At 42.8% G+C, this 19,209-nt stretch overlaps 1 protein-coding gene across 1 annotated transcript in view; it reads right to left on the reverse strand.

The window, feature by feature from the left end:
- Positions 1 to 14,721, reverse strand: part of wu:fb13g09 (ATP-binding cassette sub-family C member 5) — a 52,882-nt gene extending 38,161 nt beyond the window's left edge. The window contains exons 1-5 of the mRNA XM_064964531.1: positions 14,454 to 14,721; positions 12,542 to 12,745; positions 10,257 to 10,412; positions 6,537 to 6,684; positions 2,592 to 2,825 (exon numbers count right to left, since the gene is read on the reverse strand). Of these exons, the coding sequence (XP_064820603.1) occupies positions 2,592 to 2,825; positions 6,537 to 6,684; positions 10,257 to 10,412; positions 12,542 to 12,735 (732 nt within the window). The 5' untranslated portion in view covers positions 12,736 to 12,745; positions 14,454 to 14,721. The remainder of the gene's footprint in view (positions 1 to 2,591; positions 2,826 to 6,536; positions 6,685 to 10,256; positions 10,413 to 12,541; positions 12,746 to 14,453) is intronic.
- Between the last annotated feature and the right edge of the window lie 4,488 nt (positions 14,722 to 19,209).

Consider the following 19,209-nt stretch of genomic DNA (forward strand, 5'->3'; position numbering starts at 1 on the left):
CTCTTGAACATCAGACTCTGAGGCCTCATCTTCACTGTCACTTTCCAACCTTGTTGAGGATGGCTCGTTGTCAGGCTCAAAAAGCCTCAAATTTGCCCGGATGGCCACCAATTTCTTAACCCTTGTATTGGTCAGCCGGTTGCGTGCTTTGGTGTGTTTGTTCCCAAACAAGGACCAGTTGCACTCTGAGGCGGCTGATGTTGGTGAGATTGAGGATGATGGGGGCAACAGGGGAAAGAGCCTCAGATCCACAAAGTCCCTTCCACCAGGTGGCTGATGAGATATTGGCACGACTGCCATATTGCATCTCCGTCCCAAAGCCCTTGCTTGGAAGTGTAGTTTGCCAGACTGCCAAGAACCTTGCCCTCATCCAGGCCAAGGTGGCAAGACATGGTAGTGATGACACCATAGGCCTTGTTGAGCTCCACACCAGACAGGATGCTCTTGCCAGCATACTTGGGGTCCAACATGCACGCTGCGGCGTGTATGGGCTTCAGGCAGAAGTCTTAACGCTTTTTGATGTATTTCAGAACTGCAGTTTCCTCTGCTTGGAGTAACAGTGAAGTGGGCAGGGCAGTACGAATTTCTTCTCTTACACCTGCAAGCAGAGTCTGAACATCAGACCGGATGGCATTGTCTCCCCCAATCCGTGCAATGGCTATTGCAGTAGGTTTCAGCAGATTCAGGCTGCTTACCACTCTCTCCCAAAATATATCATCCAGGAGGATCCTCTTGATGGGGCTGTCCACATGAGCAGACTGTGTGTGGTACGGCCATTTCTTGGAAAGACTCCTTCGCCTCAAGGACACTGTCAATCATGATGACAATACCACCCCAACGGGTGTTGCTGGACAGCTTCAATGTGGTGCACTTATTCTTCTCACTTTGTTTAGTGAGGTAGATTGCTGCTATAACTTGATGACCCTTCACATACCTAACCATTTCCTGGGCTCTCTTGTAGAGTGCATCTTCAGTGCCATGATGTCCTTGAGCAGCAGCTTCAACGCATGAGCAGCACAGCCAATGGGTGTGATGTGAGTGTAGGAATCCTCCACTTTAGACCAAGCAGCATTCATGTTTGCAGCATTGTCTGTCACCAATGCAAATACCTTCTGTGGTCCAAGGTCATTGATGACGGCCTTCAGCTCATCTGCAACGTAGAGACCGTTGTGTCCGTTGTCCCTTGTGCCTGTGCTCTTGTAGAAAACTGGTTGAGGGGGGGGGGGGGGGGGGGGTAATTATGTAGTTAATTATTCCTTGCCCACGAAAATTTGACCACCCATCAGAGATGATTGCAATACAGTCTGCTTTCTCTATGATTTTCTTGACCTTCACATGAACTCTGCATCCAGCAAATGAGTAGATAAAGCATGTCTGGTTGGGGGGGTGTATGCTAGGCGAAGAACATTCAGAAATCTCTTCCAATACACATTGCCTGTGAGCATCAGAGGTGAACCAGTTGCATAGACAGCTCAAGCAAGACATTCATCAGCATTTCTCTGACTACGTTCTTCCTTTGAGTCAAAAAAAACTTTGACTTGTCTGATTCATCATTTTCACCTCAAATGGAAATAGAGGGACTTTTGTCAGAGGTTGCTTGTTGTGAGCGCAGAGGGAACTTTATGCACTTGGCCAGATGATTCTGCATCTTTGTGGCATTCTTCACATATGATTTGGGACAGTATTTGCAAATGTACACCGCTTTTCCTTCTACATTAGCTGCAGTGTAATGTCTCCACACATCAGATAGTGCCCGTGGCATTTTCCTGTAAAGATGAGAAAAAATAAATGTAAAAAAATTAAATTCCACCTTCAGATTAATCTAACTGCTGAACTATTTAACACCTTTGTAAGAAATGTTTTCAAATTAAACATGGAAACAGGTGAATTAACACTCAGTTAGCAGGCTCAAGCAAGCTAAAACCCACATGGTAGCAAAAACTAACTAGCAGAAATTGTTAACAAGTTAGAAAGGATTTAAACACGTTGCTGTCAGCTTCTATTATTGAAATAAAAACTTACCAGAAAGCATGTAGTCCTTGGCTCAGACAGTGTAGTAGTATGGGCTCAACAGCATCTCATTAGTGTGCAAGATCTTGAGAATCAGCTGTACATGTGATGGAAGAGTGCACTGTGCATGTGATGAAGAATGCACTGCACATGTGATGGAAGAATGCACTGTGCATGTGATGGAGAATGCACTGCACATGTGATGGAAGAATGCACTGTGCATGCAGAGGGTTGCAATTCCATTGAATTGGGAATAGTTTAACCAAAATATGCCACAAGACCTAGAATTGCCTTATGCATATCACACAAAAAAGGTTCAGTGTTATAAGCTACATTTTTGATAAATTTAAGCAAAATTCCCCATATTCCCGGGCTTAACTTCCCATGTAAAAATTCTGGAAATTTACCGTAATGTTCAGACCCGTCGCAATCCTACTGTGGGGTAAAGGGGTTGATTTGGTCCACCATCACTCAAACACCCTAGCCTGTTCGCAGATCTGTTTGGGACCAGGCATGACAATGACCATAGGAGTTGCCTATACTGCACAAACCGATCTGGGACCAGGCTAACAATCACTCACCTCTCCAGCACTGATGTCTTTGGTGCTGCGCAGGCGGAGGATTTTATGGAAGGCGAATGTGAGCGCTGCACCCCGGAGGCGAGCGGCGGTGCGGTAATTGACGGCCCACATGAGCGCCAGCGACCAGGAACGCATGAGCTCCATCAGGAAGATCCCTGCCACTAGAGAGAGGCCGTAGGGCAGCCAGGCCTCCGCACTCTGAGAATACTCCAGCAGGGCACGCACCAGAAGAGCCTGGAAATGAGGTGGGAAAGGGAGAGGTAAGAAAGGAGGCGTAGAAGAGGGAGAGGAAGGAGGAGAGTAGGCAGAAAGAGGAACATTTTGAGCCAGATTAGAGACATACAATAAGGTAATTGAGGAAGACAGACGTAGAATGAACTGAAGACTTTGGAAGGACAATGGGAAAGATAGGCACAGTCTTAAATGATGACATTAGATGGTGCCCATCTTTCCCTTTCATTTGGGATTGAGCCATAGGGATCTACAGTGCATTCGGAAAGTATTCGGACCTCTTGATGACTTTTTTCACATTTTGTTATGTTACAACCATATTCTAAAATGGATTAACTAAAATGAAAAATCATCAATCTACACACAATACCTCATAATGACAAAGCGAAAGTTTTTTTTTAAAGTTTAGCAAATGTATTAAAAATTAAAAACAGAAATACCTTATTTGCATAAGTATTCAGACCCTTTGCTCTGAGACTCAAAATTGAGCTCAGGTGCATCCTGTTCCCATTGATCATCCTTGAGATGTTTGTTTCGACAACTTGATTAGAGTCCACCTGTGGTAAATTCAATTGATTGGACATGATTTGGAAAGGCACACACCTGTCTATATAAGGTCCCACAGTTGACATTGCATATCAGAGCAAAAACCAAGCTGTGAGGTCAAAGAGCTCTGAGACAGGATTGTGTCGAGGAACAGATCTGGGAAATGGGAAAAAAATGTGGAAAAAGTCAAGGGGTCTGAATACTTTGAATGCACTGTGCATAACAACTGACTGGGGTCATGAACTCATCTCAACATTAGACCACTCAAGGTCTGAAAATGTGCAGGTGTCCAAAATTGTAATTACAGTAAGATTACCAGTGCTACTATAGTTCAATTTATGCCAAATAAATCTGTACAGTAGGCCTACATAGCAACCGGGCAGGAATGTGAGACAAATGATTCATTGTGTAACTTGTAAATACAGTTAATAATTAGTGGAATGAGGAAAGCTGCTAGCATGTACAGTAGCATGCCACACATAGACCGAGCTTAACATCCATATAAACAGCCAGAGGTGTTGGAAACAATACAGCCATTCAATATCTCAGTTAAGGAACCCACTAATTGAATTGCCTTTCATCTGAAATTGTGTTTAATAAGGCTGTAATAAGCGCCCGAATTGTGGTGCAATATCGGCACACGTGTACTAATTTGGGGTATTTTAGGTAGGAGGGGGAAATGAAGTCCGAAGTGTGGCAGTTGGAAAAGAACAGCCTATTTCTGGGACAAAGTGTAATCATGGAACCAATGGCTAATCTGGAGGATTAATATGGGTTTCACCATCTAAAGCTGGAGGATTAATATTGGTTCACCATCTAAAGCTTTCTAATCTTCGGGTATGTTTTCATTTCAATTTTCAGACCAGCGTGAAATTGGATGAAGTGCTTTTTCAAACAGTTCGAGCTAGGGTAGGTATGTCCCGAATGGCAATCTATTCCCTGTAGAGCAGCGGTCCCCACCACCGGGCCGCACGGAAAGGATAAATCATATATATATATATATATATTTTTTTTTTTTAAATCAGTAAAATAAAAAAATTATATACAATTATGGGCTATTTGTGCAGTAATTACGTTGAACGTGTTGCAGTCTGTTGTCCTTTTCTCACCACTCTAATATCTGTCATGCCCACAACAGTTTACAGATTTTGAATGAGTAATGTGCACGCTGCGAGCAGTGTTGCCAACTAATTTTCAGGGTAAATTGCTAGAGGCAGGTTGATTTGTTGCTAAAAGTTGCTAAATGACGTTGTGATGTCATTGCGTGATAACGTAAAACTGCGTCATTATGTAGAATACACAATTAACGTTACTCAAATTGACTGGCCATCTCGGCAAAAAAATATGATTTGACATTTTGTTAAGGTACAGGCTCCCACTCTTTTCTGTACAATTTTGATTGAGACATGTTGTTTGATGTAAGTTCTGTTCAAGATCAAACATTGGTGACCAACTATATTCACTGGGTTTGGCTCGTCGAATCCGTACTACTGCTGCTGTCAGCCAGCCAACAATGACTTGCAAATTGCTGCTGCTGTCTGTGCACGAGCTAAGCGCCTGCTGCTGACGTCACTCACAATTCACTTTTGCAGCCAGGCACGTGTGTTGTGACTAAGTGGGACAGAGAAAAACATTTTGTTTCATTTAGAGGGAAAATGTGTGCATTTTAGCATTTGAGTCAGTCACTTTTCAAAAGTTGCTAAAAGTTCCAAATACATTTTTAAAAGTAGCTACATTTGTAGCTAGGTGCTTTCTGGAAATAAATGCCAGGTTTCTCTGAAGTTGCTAAATCTAGAAACAAAATTGCTAAATTGGCATCACTGGCTGCGAGTTCATCACGGTCTGTGTGAGCTGTGCTGCCCGACAACTTTTTACTAGCTAGCTACGTTAGCTGACATGAATATAAACAAATAAACATCGCTGGAGAGCTTCTTCGGAAGGGGTAAAGGATATTAAAAAGGCCCGAAGATGACGATAATGCAAAGATAGCAGAGCCCGAGGCTGCAAAAAATAAATAAAACAAAGCCTCATTCAATAGAAAATATGACTCCAACCTCAAATATGGCTTTATTGCAACAGGTGACTCGCATGCTCCAAGACCCCTGTGCACAGTATGTGGAGATTGGCAAGCGATCTCCCCCTGGATTGCCAGAGTGTTTGAGTTATGAGAGCCGCTGCAGAGATTTTTCAGAAAAAAAAGTCACCACTGGCAACACATTTCATAGATGAGGCATGGGTCGCAAAACTTGCTTACCTGTGTGACATATTCAACCTGCTCAACGAACTCAATCGGTCACTTCAGGGGAGAATGACAACTGTCTTTCAGTTGGCAGATAAAGTGGCTGCATTCAAAGCCAAACTGGAACTGTGGGGATGGCGAGTGGACAGGGGCATATTTGACATGTTCCAAACATTAGCAGGGATTTCGGGAGACTTGAGACTGGGCCGTCTTTCTCCCAGCTGGTGCACGGTCATCTTGCTTCGCTGTCAACAGAGTTCGAGTGTAACTTCCCAACTGCCAAAGACCCACAAAGTGTTAAGGAATGGATCCTCAACCCATTTGTGAATGTCCCAGGTGAATTGTCCATCTCCGTGCAGGAAGAAGATCAACTCCTTGAGGTTGCAAATGACGATGGCCTTCAAAGTATGATTGAGAATTTCACCTCTGCCGACCTTCCGGATTAAAATCAAGGCTGAATATCCTGAGATAGCCACAAAAGCACTGAAAACGATGCTTCTATTTCCAACATCCTAATCTCTGAGCAACGAGGTTTTCCGCAATGACGGCAACAAAAACGAAATTACGGAGTAGACTGGACATAAGGAACATGTCTCCCATCACCCCTAAATGGGACCGTCTTGTTGCCGGGGAAACAGGTTCAGGACTCCCATTGAGTCAGCGTCAAGGTGAGTTGCAATGTTTTTATTATATGGTTATTAGAGAAAAATATGCACTTTATGTTTTTATAATATCACGTTAGACCTACTTAAACTAAAATGTTACGAAAAAGCAGCTATACTAAACTTGTAGGCCTAATCGATATCCCACAGCCGGTCCTGGAAAATATTGTCTATATGAGAACGGTCCATGGTGCAATGGGGACCGCTGCTGGAGCATGCACTACAGAAGAAGACAAAGAAAGTAGGAGGGATTTGGAGTGTACTTACTGGCCCAACGAAGCCAGTGACCATGGTGATGAGGAGAGAGAAGATGGCAACCAGCATGCGGGTCTGGCAGAACCTCCAGAAGACGCGAGACAGTGATGCCCCGTCTTTCCCCTTCTGTTTCAGCTCATCATACCACAGGTTCTCCAGTCTGACCATGGGGGGGAGAGAGAGAGGAGTTAAGATGGACAGATGAAACTGGAGACCATATGGCAAAAGGATCTGATTAGCCTTCACCCAGTTCTAACCTTTTTCTATTCAAGGGATGGCAAAAACACCTGGGCCTCATTTATAACCGTTGCCTAAATTTGACACTACATAATTAGCCATTTCTGCAAATATTGTGCACCCACAAAAATATTGCAATTTATAAACTTGGCGCACGCCATATTTTATTTTATTTATTTAACCTTTATTTAACTAGGCAAGGCAGTCCCATCTAGGGGTGATGCATGCTTCTGATATAAATCACACACATCGTAAATCTGCGTGAGCGTGAAAGAGCATTATAACGCCGCCTGAAAAACATCCATCATTCAACTTTTATGGTGACAATGTGCTTATTTGCTGTATACATTAGAAGTATTGGAATTAGGCCAAATATTATAAATGAAATGCTCAGTAGCCCAATCTTTTGGCTACCATCGCTAAAAGAGATCTCAGTGATGTTGAATGAGGGATCTCAAAGGAGCATAGGGTGTTTAAGGGGTGTGAGTGTGTGTTATGTGTGAATGTGTGGGAGATTCTGGAGCAGCACCTGAGACAGGGTTTTCCACCACAATCAACAAAACACCAAATGATGGAATTTCTCGTGGAAGAATTGTCACGTCCTTCAAATAGAGTTCCAGACACTTATAGAAACTCTACCAAGGCACATTGAAAAGGTTTTGGCGGCTTGTGGTAGCCCAACGCCCTATTAAGAGACAAGGTTGGTGTTTCCTTTATTTTGGCAGTTACAGTGCATTCGGAAAGTATTCAGACCTCAACCTTTTCCACATTGTTACGTTACAGCCTCTAAATATTTTTTTCCCCCTCATCAATTTACACACAATACACCATAACGACAAAGCAAAAACAGGTTTTTAGAAACCCTAAAAAAAGTAAATATTACATTTACATAAGTATTCAGACCCTTTCCTCAGTACCTTGTTGAAGCACCTTTGGCAGCGATTACATCCGAGTCTTCTTGGGTACGACGCTACAAAAGCTTTGGCATACCCGTATTTTGGGAGTTTCTCCCATTGTTCTCTGCAGATTCTCTCAAGCTCTGTCAGGTTGGATGAAGAGCGTCAGAGTGACCATCGGGTTCTTGGTCACCTCCCTGACCAAGGCCCTTCTTCCCCATTTGCTCAGTTTCGCCAAGCGGCTAGCTCTAGGAAAAGTATTGGTGGTTCCAAGCTTCTTCCATTTAAGAATGATGGAGGCCACTGTGTTTTTGGGGACTTCCAATGCTGCAGATATTTTTTGGTACCCTTCCCCAGATCTGTACCTCATCAGAATCCTGTCTCGGAGCTCTACGGACAATTCCTTTGACCTCATGGCTTGGTTTTAGCTCTGGCATGCACTGTCAACTGTGGGACCTTATGTAGACAGACTCCAATCAAGTTGTAGAAACATCTCAAGGATGATCAATGGAAACAGGATGCACATGAGCTTCATTTCGAGTCTCATAGCAAAGGCTCTGAATAAATATATAAACATGTTTTTTATACAACTGCAAAAATTTCTCAACCTGTTTTCACTTTGATATTATGGGGTATTGTGTGTAGATTGATCAGGATATATATATTTTTAAATCCATTTTAGTATAAGGCTGTAACGTAACAAAATGTAGAAAAAGTTTATGGGATCTGAACACTTTCCGAATGCACTGTATCTGTACATCTTTCCAAATTAGTATGCACTCTGCAGACAGATGAAGGTGATAGATCAGCTAATATTAAGATGGTGATGGAAATTAGCATTTTGAGGATAAAATTATTATCTTGGAAAAATGCATAATTCATACCAATATTTTACACTAAATAGACTAATTTAACATCGTGGGTGAGATTGATCACAAAAACGGCCAACGAGCCCAATGGAGATGAGAATGGATGGCACGTAGGATAGTCGCGTGAGCATTACACGCAAGCATGTTAAATATGTGGTAATGCACTCTTTACACACTTTTACCGGTGTGTAAATTCCCCATAAAGAGGGAAAAAAATGCCTTGACAAAATGTATCATTCCTAATGGCTGGAAAAAGAGAAGGATAGAGCAGGTGTCACATCTAATTGATGTGTTAATGAGTTTATTAAAAACGTTACAGAGATACAAAGTGCACTAACCCGTGCACATTCTCCCGTGGGCAGATATTTCAAACTTAAATTCACATTTACCTCCGAGCTGAGTGAGAAATTACAATTAACACTATAGCTACACTAAGCCGTCTATGCAGAGAGAGGTTTGCAGGAAATGAAACATTCAAAACTTTGTGTAAATATATATCCATTGGAGTTTTTGGTTTGAATTGATATCAATGGTCGATACGTCAAGCAGTTTAACTTAGAGAGAAGCCTTTCAAGCCTGTAAAAGGTATACAAGCAAAATAAATCCCGCCCACTGTCTAGAGTCTATTTGTAGTGCACTATGGAGTGTAAATGCACATAAAGCAAATATAAATCTATAAATCACCTTTCACTTGTCTTAATAATACTGAAAGTAAGCAAATAATAAGTCGGTGCTGCAAAATGTAGGCCTAACAGCAACACTTTGTACTGGCCTTAGAAAACAAATGTGGTGACAATGCAGATAGGGGCTCGTCTGCAAGCTTTTCATGAATAGCACCTTCTTTTGGCACTCAAGTGTCAACTCTCCCAGGGACTCTCCCAGGGGCTCTCTGGCTCGTCTCCCATCCCTCTCTTTGGTAGTTGCGTTACGTAACTGTTCTAGCCATGTAAACACAAAGTTAAACCCTCCACTCTACCTCTTTTTCTCAGACGTGGCACAAGCATATATCATTGTGTCCGTTTTCTGGGCCACGTTTGGACCCAGGCCAGGGACATAATGTGAGCTCTTCTCATGCCTCTCTCTCCTGTAGTCCCCTATAGCATGTTATAAACCTAGCTGACAGGAATTTCTGCTCTTGATCAAAATGTGGAAGTCGTTTTAAGATGAGTCACAAATGATCCACCATTTAATATTTCCTTCTTGTGTTCATTCATTCATGCATGAATGACAGATCCACCTCCATAAGGGTGAGGACACAAGACTCAAAGGATTGCTTGAGATGCTGTTTTGGCAGCCGCATTGAGGCAAGGACAAGGGATAATGACATAACCGTTCTCTCTGTAGGCAAGACTGAGCGAGGCTAGTCCTGGCTAACTAACACCCTAATCTCTAATCCTAGGCTATTAATACCACCCTCCCTAACTGCCATCTCTCTCCTGGAAGTGACAAGATGCTCATCAAATCAGGCAATCAACCTCTGTGGAAGGTGACTCTGGGAAATCCCACAAACGGCAAATGTGGAGGTCACTGAGATTACCTTGAGAAACCTTGGCTGCACTACTGTTTTCTGGTTTAACTCGTACAGGGGCAGGAAAAGTGATTCATCAAATATTTGTTGAAGGGGAAAACATTGGGTTTCTGATAAGATACAAAAGAATAACCCTGTTGAACCTATGGAGAGTCAATGGACCATAGGGTGCTTGGGAATTGATGTTTGACAATAGCCTCACCTCTGACAGTTGAATTCAGAGGCCTCGTGGCAGGATAGGCCCCATACGTCATCTGTGGAGAGGCTGGATGTCTTGTGGGCCCTCCGTGCGAGTGGGGTGAGCCAGTGCAGAGTCATGAAGGAGAAGAGGCCAGCGTTGTCGACTGGGTGCTGGTGCCTGCGAGAAAGCCAGGAGCAGAAAAGAACGGACTGAGTGAAAATCTAGGCATCATCTGGGTGCTAGGTGGAGAGAGATAGAGAGAACACACTGGCCCCTGAGAGAAAAGAAAAGAGCCCCTGAACCTTCACTTTGACCGGGGAAAGATGAATCATGAACCACCGTTGTTTGAACAGCAGTTTACAGGCACTTCATAGAAATCTTGGGGAGCTGTGAAAAAAGTTCAGGGACAGTTTATCAGTCAGTGTGCGTTCAAACACAGAGCCCTCTGTTTGCGGGGGATAAGTCAATTCCCTTATCATGGCCTCCTGCTGCTCGCTTGAAACTGGAAGACTATATATATATATGAGTCCCAAATGGCACCCTATTCCCTTCATAGTGCACTTATTTTGACCAGGGCCTATATTACTGCACTATGAAGGGAATTGAGTGCCATTTGGGATGCAGACATTTACCCTATACACTCACAACTCAGCAGGGCACACTGTCTCATGTTGACATTGCAGGATTTATGCCGATCAGTAAAGGCTCTAAAACAGCGGTTCCCAAATTAGGGGTCGCCACCCCATGTGGGGTTGCCTAATATGAAAATGGGGTTGTGGGAGAATTTCCAAAATTCTGGAAATATATACAAAAATAATTATAATATTGTCTTTGTATCTCAAAATCATTGTAATGTGGTTAACCTTAAAAATCGAAATGAAATTATTAAAATCTAAAAGAAAAAATTCAACCAGAGAGCTCCCTTAGATCATGGGAAAAGGCCTCACTTGACTGTTGCACTTGAATCATTCCCAAGGTGAATGGCTAGGCCTGTTACGCTATGAGACTTCGATATTACTGTCCGCAATTGGAAACAATGTGTGGGGAGGCACAAACTAAAATCAATAACGTTGTCATATAGCACTGTTAAAAAATGTATGGTCGGGCAGGCCGCTGCACTCCAGTTATGAATGTGTCTCCCTCTGCCATATGGACACATTGTATGATACACCAAAAGCAACTGGTGGCAAGAGAGCGGAGCACAGAACTCTGAGATACTGTTACTGCAGCAGGTAACTTTGATTGTAAACTACCACATCCACTGAGCGAACGCCTGTTTGCAAAGCTATGTGGAGATATGATATCAGAGCATGACAACGTTCTATTTCATACTGAGGCTTTGTGGTTCGAGGGGGAGTGTTTGAAATATTTTTTTTTGCTTTGAGAGAGGAACTGTTGTGTCTCCTTGCCTACGTAACAGACATATTTGGGAAACTGAACGAACTGAATGCAAGCATGCAGGGGAAATTAAAAAAACATTCTACAGACAAGTGACCGAATCAGTGGAAATAATTCTTATTGGACAGAGTCTTTCAAAAGTGACCCATGCCCCCTTCCCTTCGGCTGTGCATGTTTCCTAACAAAAGACAGCATCAATAAGGTGTCCCACACAAGGGACGACTGCTCACCTCCAATGCTTGGAAGAGCACTTTGACTTTGGTACCTACTTCCCAATCCGTTTGACTGTGATTCTGGCTCAGTTGCGATGCCGGTGAGGGAAATTTATCCGAATGCACTCATGGGTCACTACAGAGGAGTTTTGGTTACTGACTCAAAGGGAATAGCCTGCCGTCTCCCTCTGGATATTAAGGTTGCGTTCAAAACAACTGGGAACTCGTCCGGGTTAGGTAGGGTTTGGCCAGCCGGGATGTCCATGTCCCATCACGCTCTGGCGTCTCCTTGTGGCGGGCCGGTCACAGCTGGCTTCCGGGTTAAGCAAGCAGTGTGTCAAGAAGCAGTGCGGCTTGGCAGGGTCGTGTTTCGGAGGACACATGGCTCTCGACCTTTGTCTCTCCCAAGTCCGTATGGGAGTTGCAGTGATGGGACAAGACTAACTACCAATTGGATATTACGAAATTGGGGAGAGAAAAAGGGGTAAAAAGTACCAAAAAATCTAAATATATATATTTTATGTGATGGTGAGTTGAGAAGACAGAAATAATGCTAGAATGTTTTTCAATTGACTGTCATTGCCCAAAATAAAAAAATAAACATGGTCGAGGTCACAAGAATTTTCAGATATCAAAATGGGGTCGTGGGCCCAAAATGTTTGGGAACCCCTGGCCTAAAAAAAAAAGTGTGCTTACTTGTGCGTTATCCTGAAGGGCTTCAGTATCTGCAGGCTGTGACGATAGCGGCCAGCCCTCCGCCTGGGACTGGTCCACGGCACAACCTCCCTCTGGCCTTCCTCTTCATCGGGGTCGGGTAAGGTCGGGGTTGCGGGGGAGGTCAGGGGCAAGCCTTCCACCCTGCCAACTGCCTCCAGAGCATCAGGGAACATGGCTGGCTTTCTGTAGAGGGGAAAATGCAAACACAAAAGTTAGTTGACATGTAAAAGTGTTCGAACTGGCCCTTTCTGTGCAAAACCTGGGTTGGAGTTGAATTAGGGTTTTTGGAGAGACACTTAAACAATCTGAATAACCTAACAGCAAGTTTGAGTGCAGTGATTTCAAGCACTTGAGTTGAAAAGTCCTCATAGCAAATAATGGGTCATTTTCAAATCATGATCTTGGTGGGAACCCTTTCTATCCATCTATTGCCTAACCACCTCTCTTCTGAGCCCTATTAGAGACGTCTATTTGTTTTGCTGACTCACCTTGTGGAGACCTGGTATGACTGAAAAGCACCTTGCTCATGTAAGAATATTGGTTCTGGCCCTCTCCATGTTCTAAACTAGGCTTGAACCAGAGACCTTCTGAACACATCAACAACAGCCTCCCATGAATCATCGTTACCTATGGCGCCACAAAAGCTGCGGCCCTTGCAGGGTAAGGGAAACAACTACTTCAAGGTCTCAGGCCCAGTGACGTCACCGATTTTAACGCTATCTAGCTAGCCATTTCACACCAGTTACACTCAGGTTGTGCCCCCCCCAGCCCTCAGCCACAAATATGAAGTGCTTATCTATTTAAAGACGGCCCGCTGGCGGCTTCAATGGCTTGGGAAACATTGAGAGGAGGGAGGATATTTGAGCCGCTTGTGTGTTCGCACAGCGTCAGTGATCCTTCTATGGCAAAGCTCCATGATAAGGTCACTCAGAGTACGTATGTTGCAGATCGACCTTGATCAGGGAAAGGACAGCAATGTGGACTGAGACGAAAGGTTTATTTAAGAATGTATTTATTGGCACAGACATGCTGCCAATAAAGTTCAGCAAGGAAAAGCAGCCATAGGTCTACTACACCCAATGGGTCAGACACACACAGTAAAGTAGCATGTTGCAAGAGTCAGTTACATGTACGTCAGACAGATCGTATCGATATATGCGCTGAGAAGTAGCACTGTACGAGTCAGTGGACAGTGTCTGTAGCATGAGAACTGCAGAGAAGTGAGACGTTTCACTTGACATACGCGAGAAAGATCACACTGATTTTCCCTCACTTCCAACCTTTATCACGTGGCCCCTTCAATCATGTGAAGTTGGTCACCAGGCTGATAACTTTGCAGAACCAGCTGCTATAGCAGAGACCAGGCCTAAATAATTCTTAAACAGCCACCGTCAAGGAAACAGCCCCTGGACTGCCCAAACATGTTCAAGTGATCAAGTTTACATCGGTTACATGATCAAGTTTACATCGGTTACATGATCAAGTTTACATCAGTTATACAATTTCATTATGTCAAATAAGTCCTGTAGGATGGGCATGAATTCAATAGTCCACTAAAAATATAGAATGATGCCAAAGCAGGTTAATATTAACCCAAGTTCCATGTAGACTCTACTTTTAATTGACCCACGTTAAAAGGATAAGCAAACAAAACATTTTTGTTAACCCTACATTCGAACTGCCCTGTTTGCTGGCAATGTCAAGTCCAAATAAATGAGGTCGTTCAGTACAAAATCAAATTTATCTGGAAAAAATAATGTATTGATGTAATTCGAAAATTGTATATAAATTTGTAACAACCACAATCACCAACATCCTTCACAATCATCATCTCCAGGGAAACATTGTAAAAAGTTGTCAACATCTACATTATTCTGTGTAAGAAACTTACATGTGCAAGTCTGCAGTCTGCCCTCAGTTGTCCCCCAGCGGTGTAGCTCTCAAATCTGATGTTTATGAATATTGGTTGAGGTATGGTCATTGAGTTTGATACCACTTTCGAAGGTTGCATCTAATTTTCTCTTAATAAAATACATAGGCAACACTTCTATAACATAAACTTTAAAATAATTAAAAGCCATGTCCCACAGAATGTTTCTTGCTAGTTGTGTTACCACTTTTTCCGGACCTCTCTGATGAGTTCTCAACTCAGCTTTTCTTCCACTCTGTGCATACGGAATTCCCGATATCCACCTGACGTCATCGCTGCTCAACCAACCGTAGCCTTGCTTGCATCGTCGCCGTAGCAACGTGAATGGTGACTACAAGAAAGCCACGTGGTGATCTCCAGCAGGGCGCGCGAACAGCTTACGTTTCTCTGTCTATATTTGGCTATGGATAGACGGGAAACAGCAGTCCAGCCAAGGCCAAGGAGCTGAGTTGTGTGCTCTTTGGCGCTTAGTTGGGTTGGGTGCATGTGATTTCCAAGGAAGAACAATCATCTAGATAACATGGTGGCTTTAAGCATGCCTGCATTGCATCATGAATGGATGCAAGCTCCCCAAATAAAATAAGGAATATTGTGCTCTGTTGTTGATCAGATGCACAGATTCCTTATGAAAAACACGGGGTTGAGAGGCCTATGTAATTTCTTGTTGTCCGGAGTAGGTGTCAAAATCAACCTATGTATTTCATCACAATGTATTTCAATAAACTATTGAAACTGAAAAATAATTTGGTGGGTCCTTATGTTTGTCCTATTTCACACATGTACAAGTGTGTATTAATTTTCATGTGTAATGTGTTTACATTTTCTAACTCTCCCGAAACACCCTTAGCGAGTAGAATCACAGCTGGGGTCTGCAATTATTAACGGTGACCATGGAGCAATTAGGACAGATTTTTCACGTTGTCAGCTCAGGGATTCGAACTAGCGACCATTCAGTTACTAGGTTCTAACCACTAGGCTACCTGCCACCCTGTGTTTGTGTGTATAGGAACTGGTGCTGAGGGTAGTCATTAGCATTCTTACAGTTGGTGTAATGGCCAGGCTGTAGCTCTTAGTAGGGATGTCTGCACCAGGCTTTGTTTACCCAGCTGACAGGGGAGTGGGTGGGGGAGACAAAGTTATATTTTTTTGCAACTGAATAGTCAGTCGGCCCCTGGAAAGATGGGATGAAAAAGATCATGTTTCCGGTAGATGTATGAATAACAACAAATAATCAAGCTTTGAAGAGTCAACTTGAGAGGTTGAGAAAGTTGAAATACCCATAGGGCGCACTGCACTAATTTATTATTAACACCTCAGAAACAAAGATTTAGTCTAATCAAGTCATTATGGACAACATCCATTTCTATTCAGAATCCACTGTTATCTAATAGAAAAATACTTGACATTGCTGCTTCTTGTAGAGATCCCCAGGGTGGCCAATGGACAAATAATCTCACCTCTGAATTAGTCTGTGACCCCTGTTGGCACGTCAAACTCTTTTGCATTGTAAGTGCTGCTTAACCTTGGCCAGTGATGTGATCCACTCCGAACTAACACGCTTGTAAAAGCCACTTGAGGACAAGAGAAACTGTGTTGTTACAGTATGAACATTTTTAAGAAACCATAACTCTTTACAGTGCCCTCTATGGGTTTTGAGAGGGAGCGCAGTTGTTTCTTTGTCCAACCCAGCTCATGCAGTCCAAACACTGAAGTTAAAGGGAGACTGCACTTCTCAATTTGGCCTCGTTTTGAAGATTGCTCATTAAGAAATGCAAGCAGCCATGACGAAAGCTAAACAAGGGTCGTGGGGGTGTGGTTTGATGTGGGTGTGTTATGTCAGAGAGGAAAAAAAGGTGAAGCAAGAGGTTTCTCTTGACAAAATCTGTCCAAAATAAGCCCAATGTGTTTTCTATGGGCTTATTTTGGACCTAAGCTTGTAGTCTGATTTCCCGCCTTTGGGACAATGACTCCCGTTGATAGGGCAGAGACATGAGCATCTCGTCATTACAGATCTCTGGTTATGTTTGCATATCATACCCTTGTAGGTACTGTAGTTTGTCCTTCCTGAGTTTCCATAGCAACAACATAGCTACTTCCTCAAAATAGTGAAAATGAATCTAAGATAATCAAGAATCTGTCATTAATGTAGATGTTTTTGCTGAAGAGGTCTTAGTTGTGCAATTTGACATCTAGCAGTATTTCTCAAGTAAAAATGTGCATGAAAAATGTCCGTGCTCTATATACAGCCTACCAAGTAGGGAAAGTCTGGCTGCGTGCTCAGGACTGAATTCTGATTACAATAACATGTCTTTTTCATATATATACAGTGGGGCATAAACATATTTAGTCAGCCACCAACTGCGCAAGTTCTCCCACTTAAAAAGATGAGGCCTGTAATTTTCATCATAGGTACACTTCAACTATGACAGACAAAATGAGAAAAGAAAAAAAATCCAGAAAATCACATTGTAGGATTTTTTATGAATTTATTTGAAAATGATGGTGCAAAATAAGTATTTGGTCACCTACAAACAAGCAAGATTTCTGGCTCTCACAGACCTGTAACTTCTTCTTTAAGAGGCTCCTCTGTCCTCCACTCTTACCTGTATTAATGGCACCTGTTTGAAATTGTTATCAGTATAAAAGACACCTGTCCACAACCTCAAACAGCCACACTCCAAACTCCACTATGGCCAAGACCAAAGAGCTGTCAAAGGACACCAGAAACAAAATTGTAGACCTGCACCAGGTCTACAATTTTTTTCTCATTTTGTCTGTCATAGTTGAAGTGTACCTATGATGAAAATTTACAGACCTCTCTCATCTTTTTAAATGGGAGAACTTGCACAATTGGTGGCTGACTAAATACTTTTTTTGCCCCACTGTATACATTTATTTTTTCAATTTTACCCCTTTTTCTCCCCAATTTCATGGTATCCAATTGTTAGTAGCTACTATTTTGTCTCATCGCTACAACTCCCGTACGGGCTCGGGAGAGACGAAGGTTGAAAGTTATGCGTCCTTCGATACACAACTGTGCTGTCCTATATTTATATACACTACTGTCCCAAAAGTTTAGGGTGACTTAGAAATGTCCTTGCTTTTTTTAAAGCACATTATTTTGTCCATTAAAATAACATTAAATTGATCAGAAATACAGTGTAGACATTGTTAATGTTGTAAATGACTATTGTAGCTGGAAACAGCTGATTTTTAATGGAATATCTACATAGGCGTACAGAGGCCCATTATCAGCAACCATCATGTCTGTGTTCCAATGGCAGGTTGTGTTAGCTAATCATTTGAAAAGGCTAATTGATCATTAGAAAACCCTTTTGCAATTATGTTAGCACAGCTGAAATCTTGTTCTGATTAAAGCAATAAAACTGTCCTTCTTTAGACTAGAGCATCAGCATTTGTGGGTTCGATTGCAGGCTCAAAATGGCCAGAAACAAATAACTTTCTTCTGAAACTCTGTAAGCTGTTAACACTGCCCAAAATCACTTGCTAGCTTGCTAAGTTCCAGCTCTGTGTTTGTCAATGAAGCTAGCAGGCACATTGAGCCAGGCCACAATCAGCTTAACAGGTCACTGGCGAGTGGCTATGTGTGTGCTTCATTGCTATTTGTTTTTTTGTGCATCTTGTTTTTTTAATAAAAAAATAAATATAATGTGCATCTGTCCGGCAGTGTTTATATGGAATCATGTTACAAAACAGGTCGCGGGAGACAAGATGCTTCTGAATGGGTTTTGGAATTTTGACAGGTTGCAGTTGGGATAGAAGTGCGCTCTGATCGTCACAAATTCTCATTTTACCCCAAAACACACTAGCAAGTGGCCGCACCATAAAGAGCTTATGGCCAAGGGTCATTTCAACATTACATTGGCGACTTATCTTATGTAAACAAGTTGTGAGGCGGTGTGTAATGGGCAGGTCTGTCACACTGTCTGGAGGTTCTGGCTGCTATGGTTGAATACAGTGCACACAATTGATAGAGTGTAACAGTATAACTTTAGACCATCCCCTCACCCATACCCGGGCGTGAACCAGGGACCCTCTGCACACATCAACAACAGTCACCCCTCAAAGCATCATTACCCATCGCTCCACAAAAGCCTCAGCCCTTGCAGAGCAAGGGGAACTACTACTTCAAGGTCTCAGAGCAAGTGACGTCACCGATTGAACCGCTATTTAGCGCAAACACCGCTAACTAGCTAGCCATTTCACATCCGTTACAAGAGCACAATCAGCACAGCAGCTTCTCTCATGTTAGTGGGCACTGGGCAATATCGCAACACCCAACCCTCCTGTAAGTCGTGACAAACTCACTTGCAAAACTCAGTTTGGAACGAGACTGACCTTATGACTAAAATTATCCTATTAAGACACTATACATGTTTGAATCATATCGATGCCACAGAGGCCATTGTAAACGAGACAAGTTGGTTCTAAGTGACAGTTGACCTTTAACACTGTTGGATAGGTGAAAATCAAGGGTTTACTAAGTAGGTTAACTTTCTATCTCCAATCCAGTCATGACCGATCATTGGATAGGTACCATTAAGGCAGTGAGAAAGGGCTGAAGGAAGGCTTGTCATAGTATTGGAACACGACCCAGAGTCTCGCTCTCCATTTCTTTGATAATTTGTATTCAGCCCAACGCCATCATCTTAATACAGTGATGCCATCTCATGGACTGGTTTCTGTGTACCACCGG

The sequence above is a fragment of the Oncorhynchus masou genome, unplaced genomic scaffold (assembly GCF_036934945.1).
Source record: "Oncorhynchus masou masou isolate Uvic2021 unplaced genomic scaffold, UVic_Omas_1.1 unplaced_scaffold_1___fragment_4___debris, whole genome shotgun sequence".
Classification (NCBI taxonomy): Eukaryota; Metazoa; Chordata; class Actinopteri; order Salmoniformes; family Salmonidae; genus Oncorhynchus; species Oncorhynchus masou.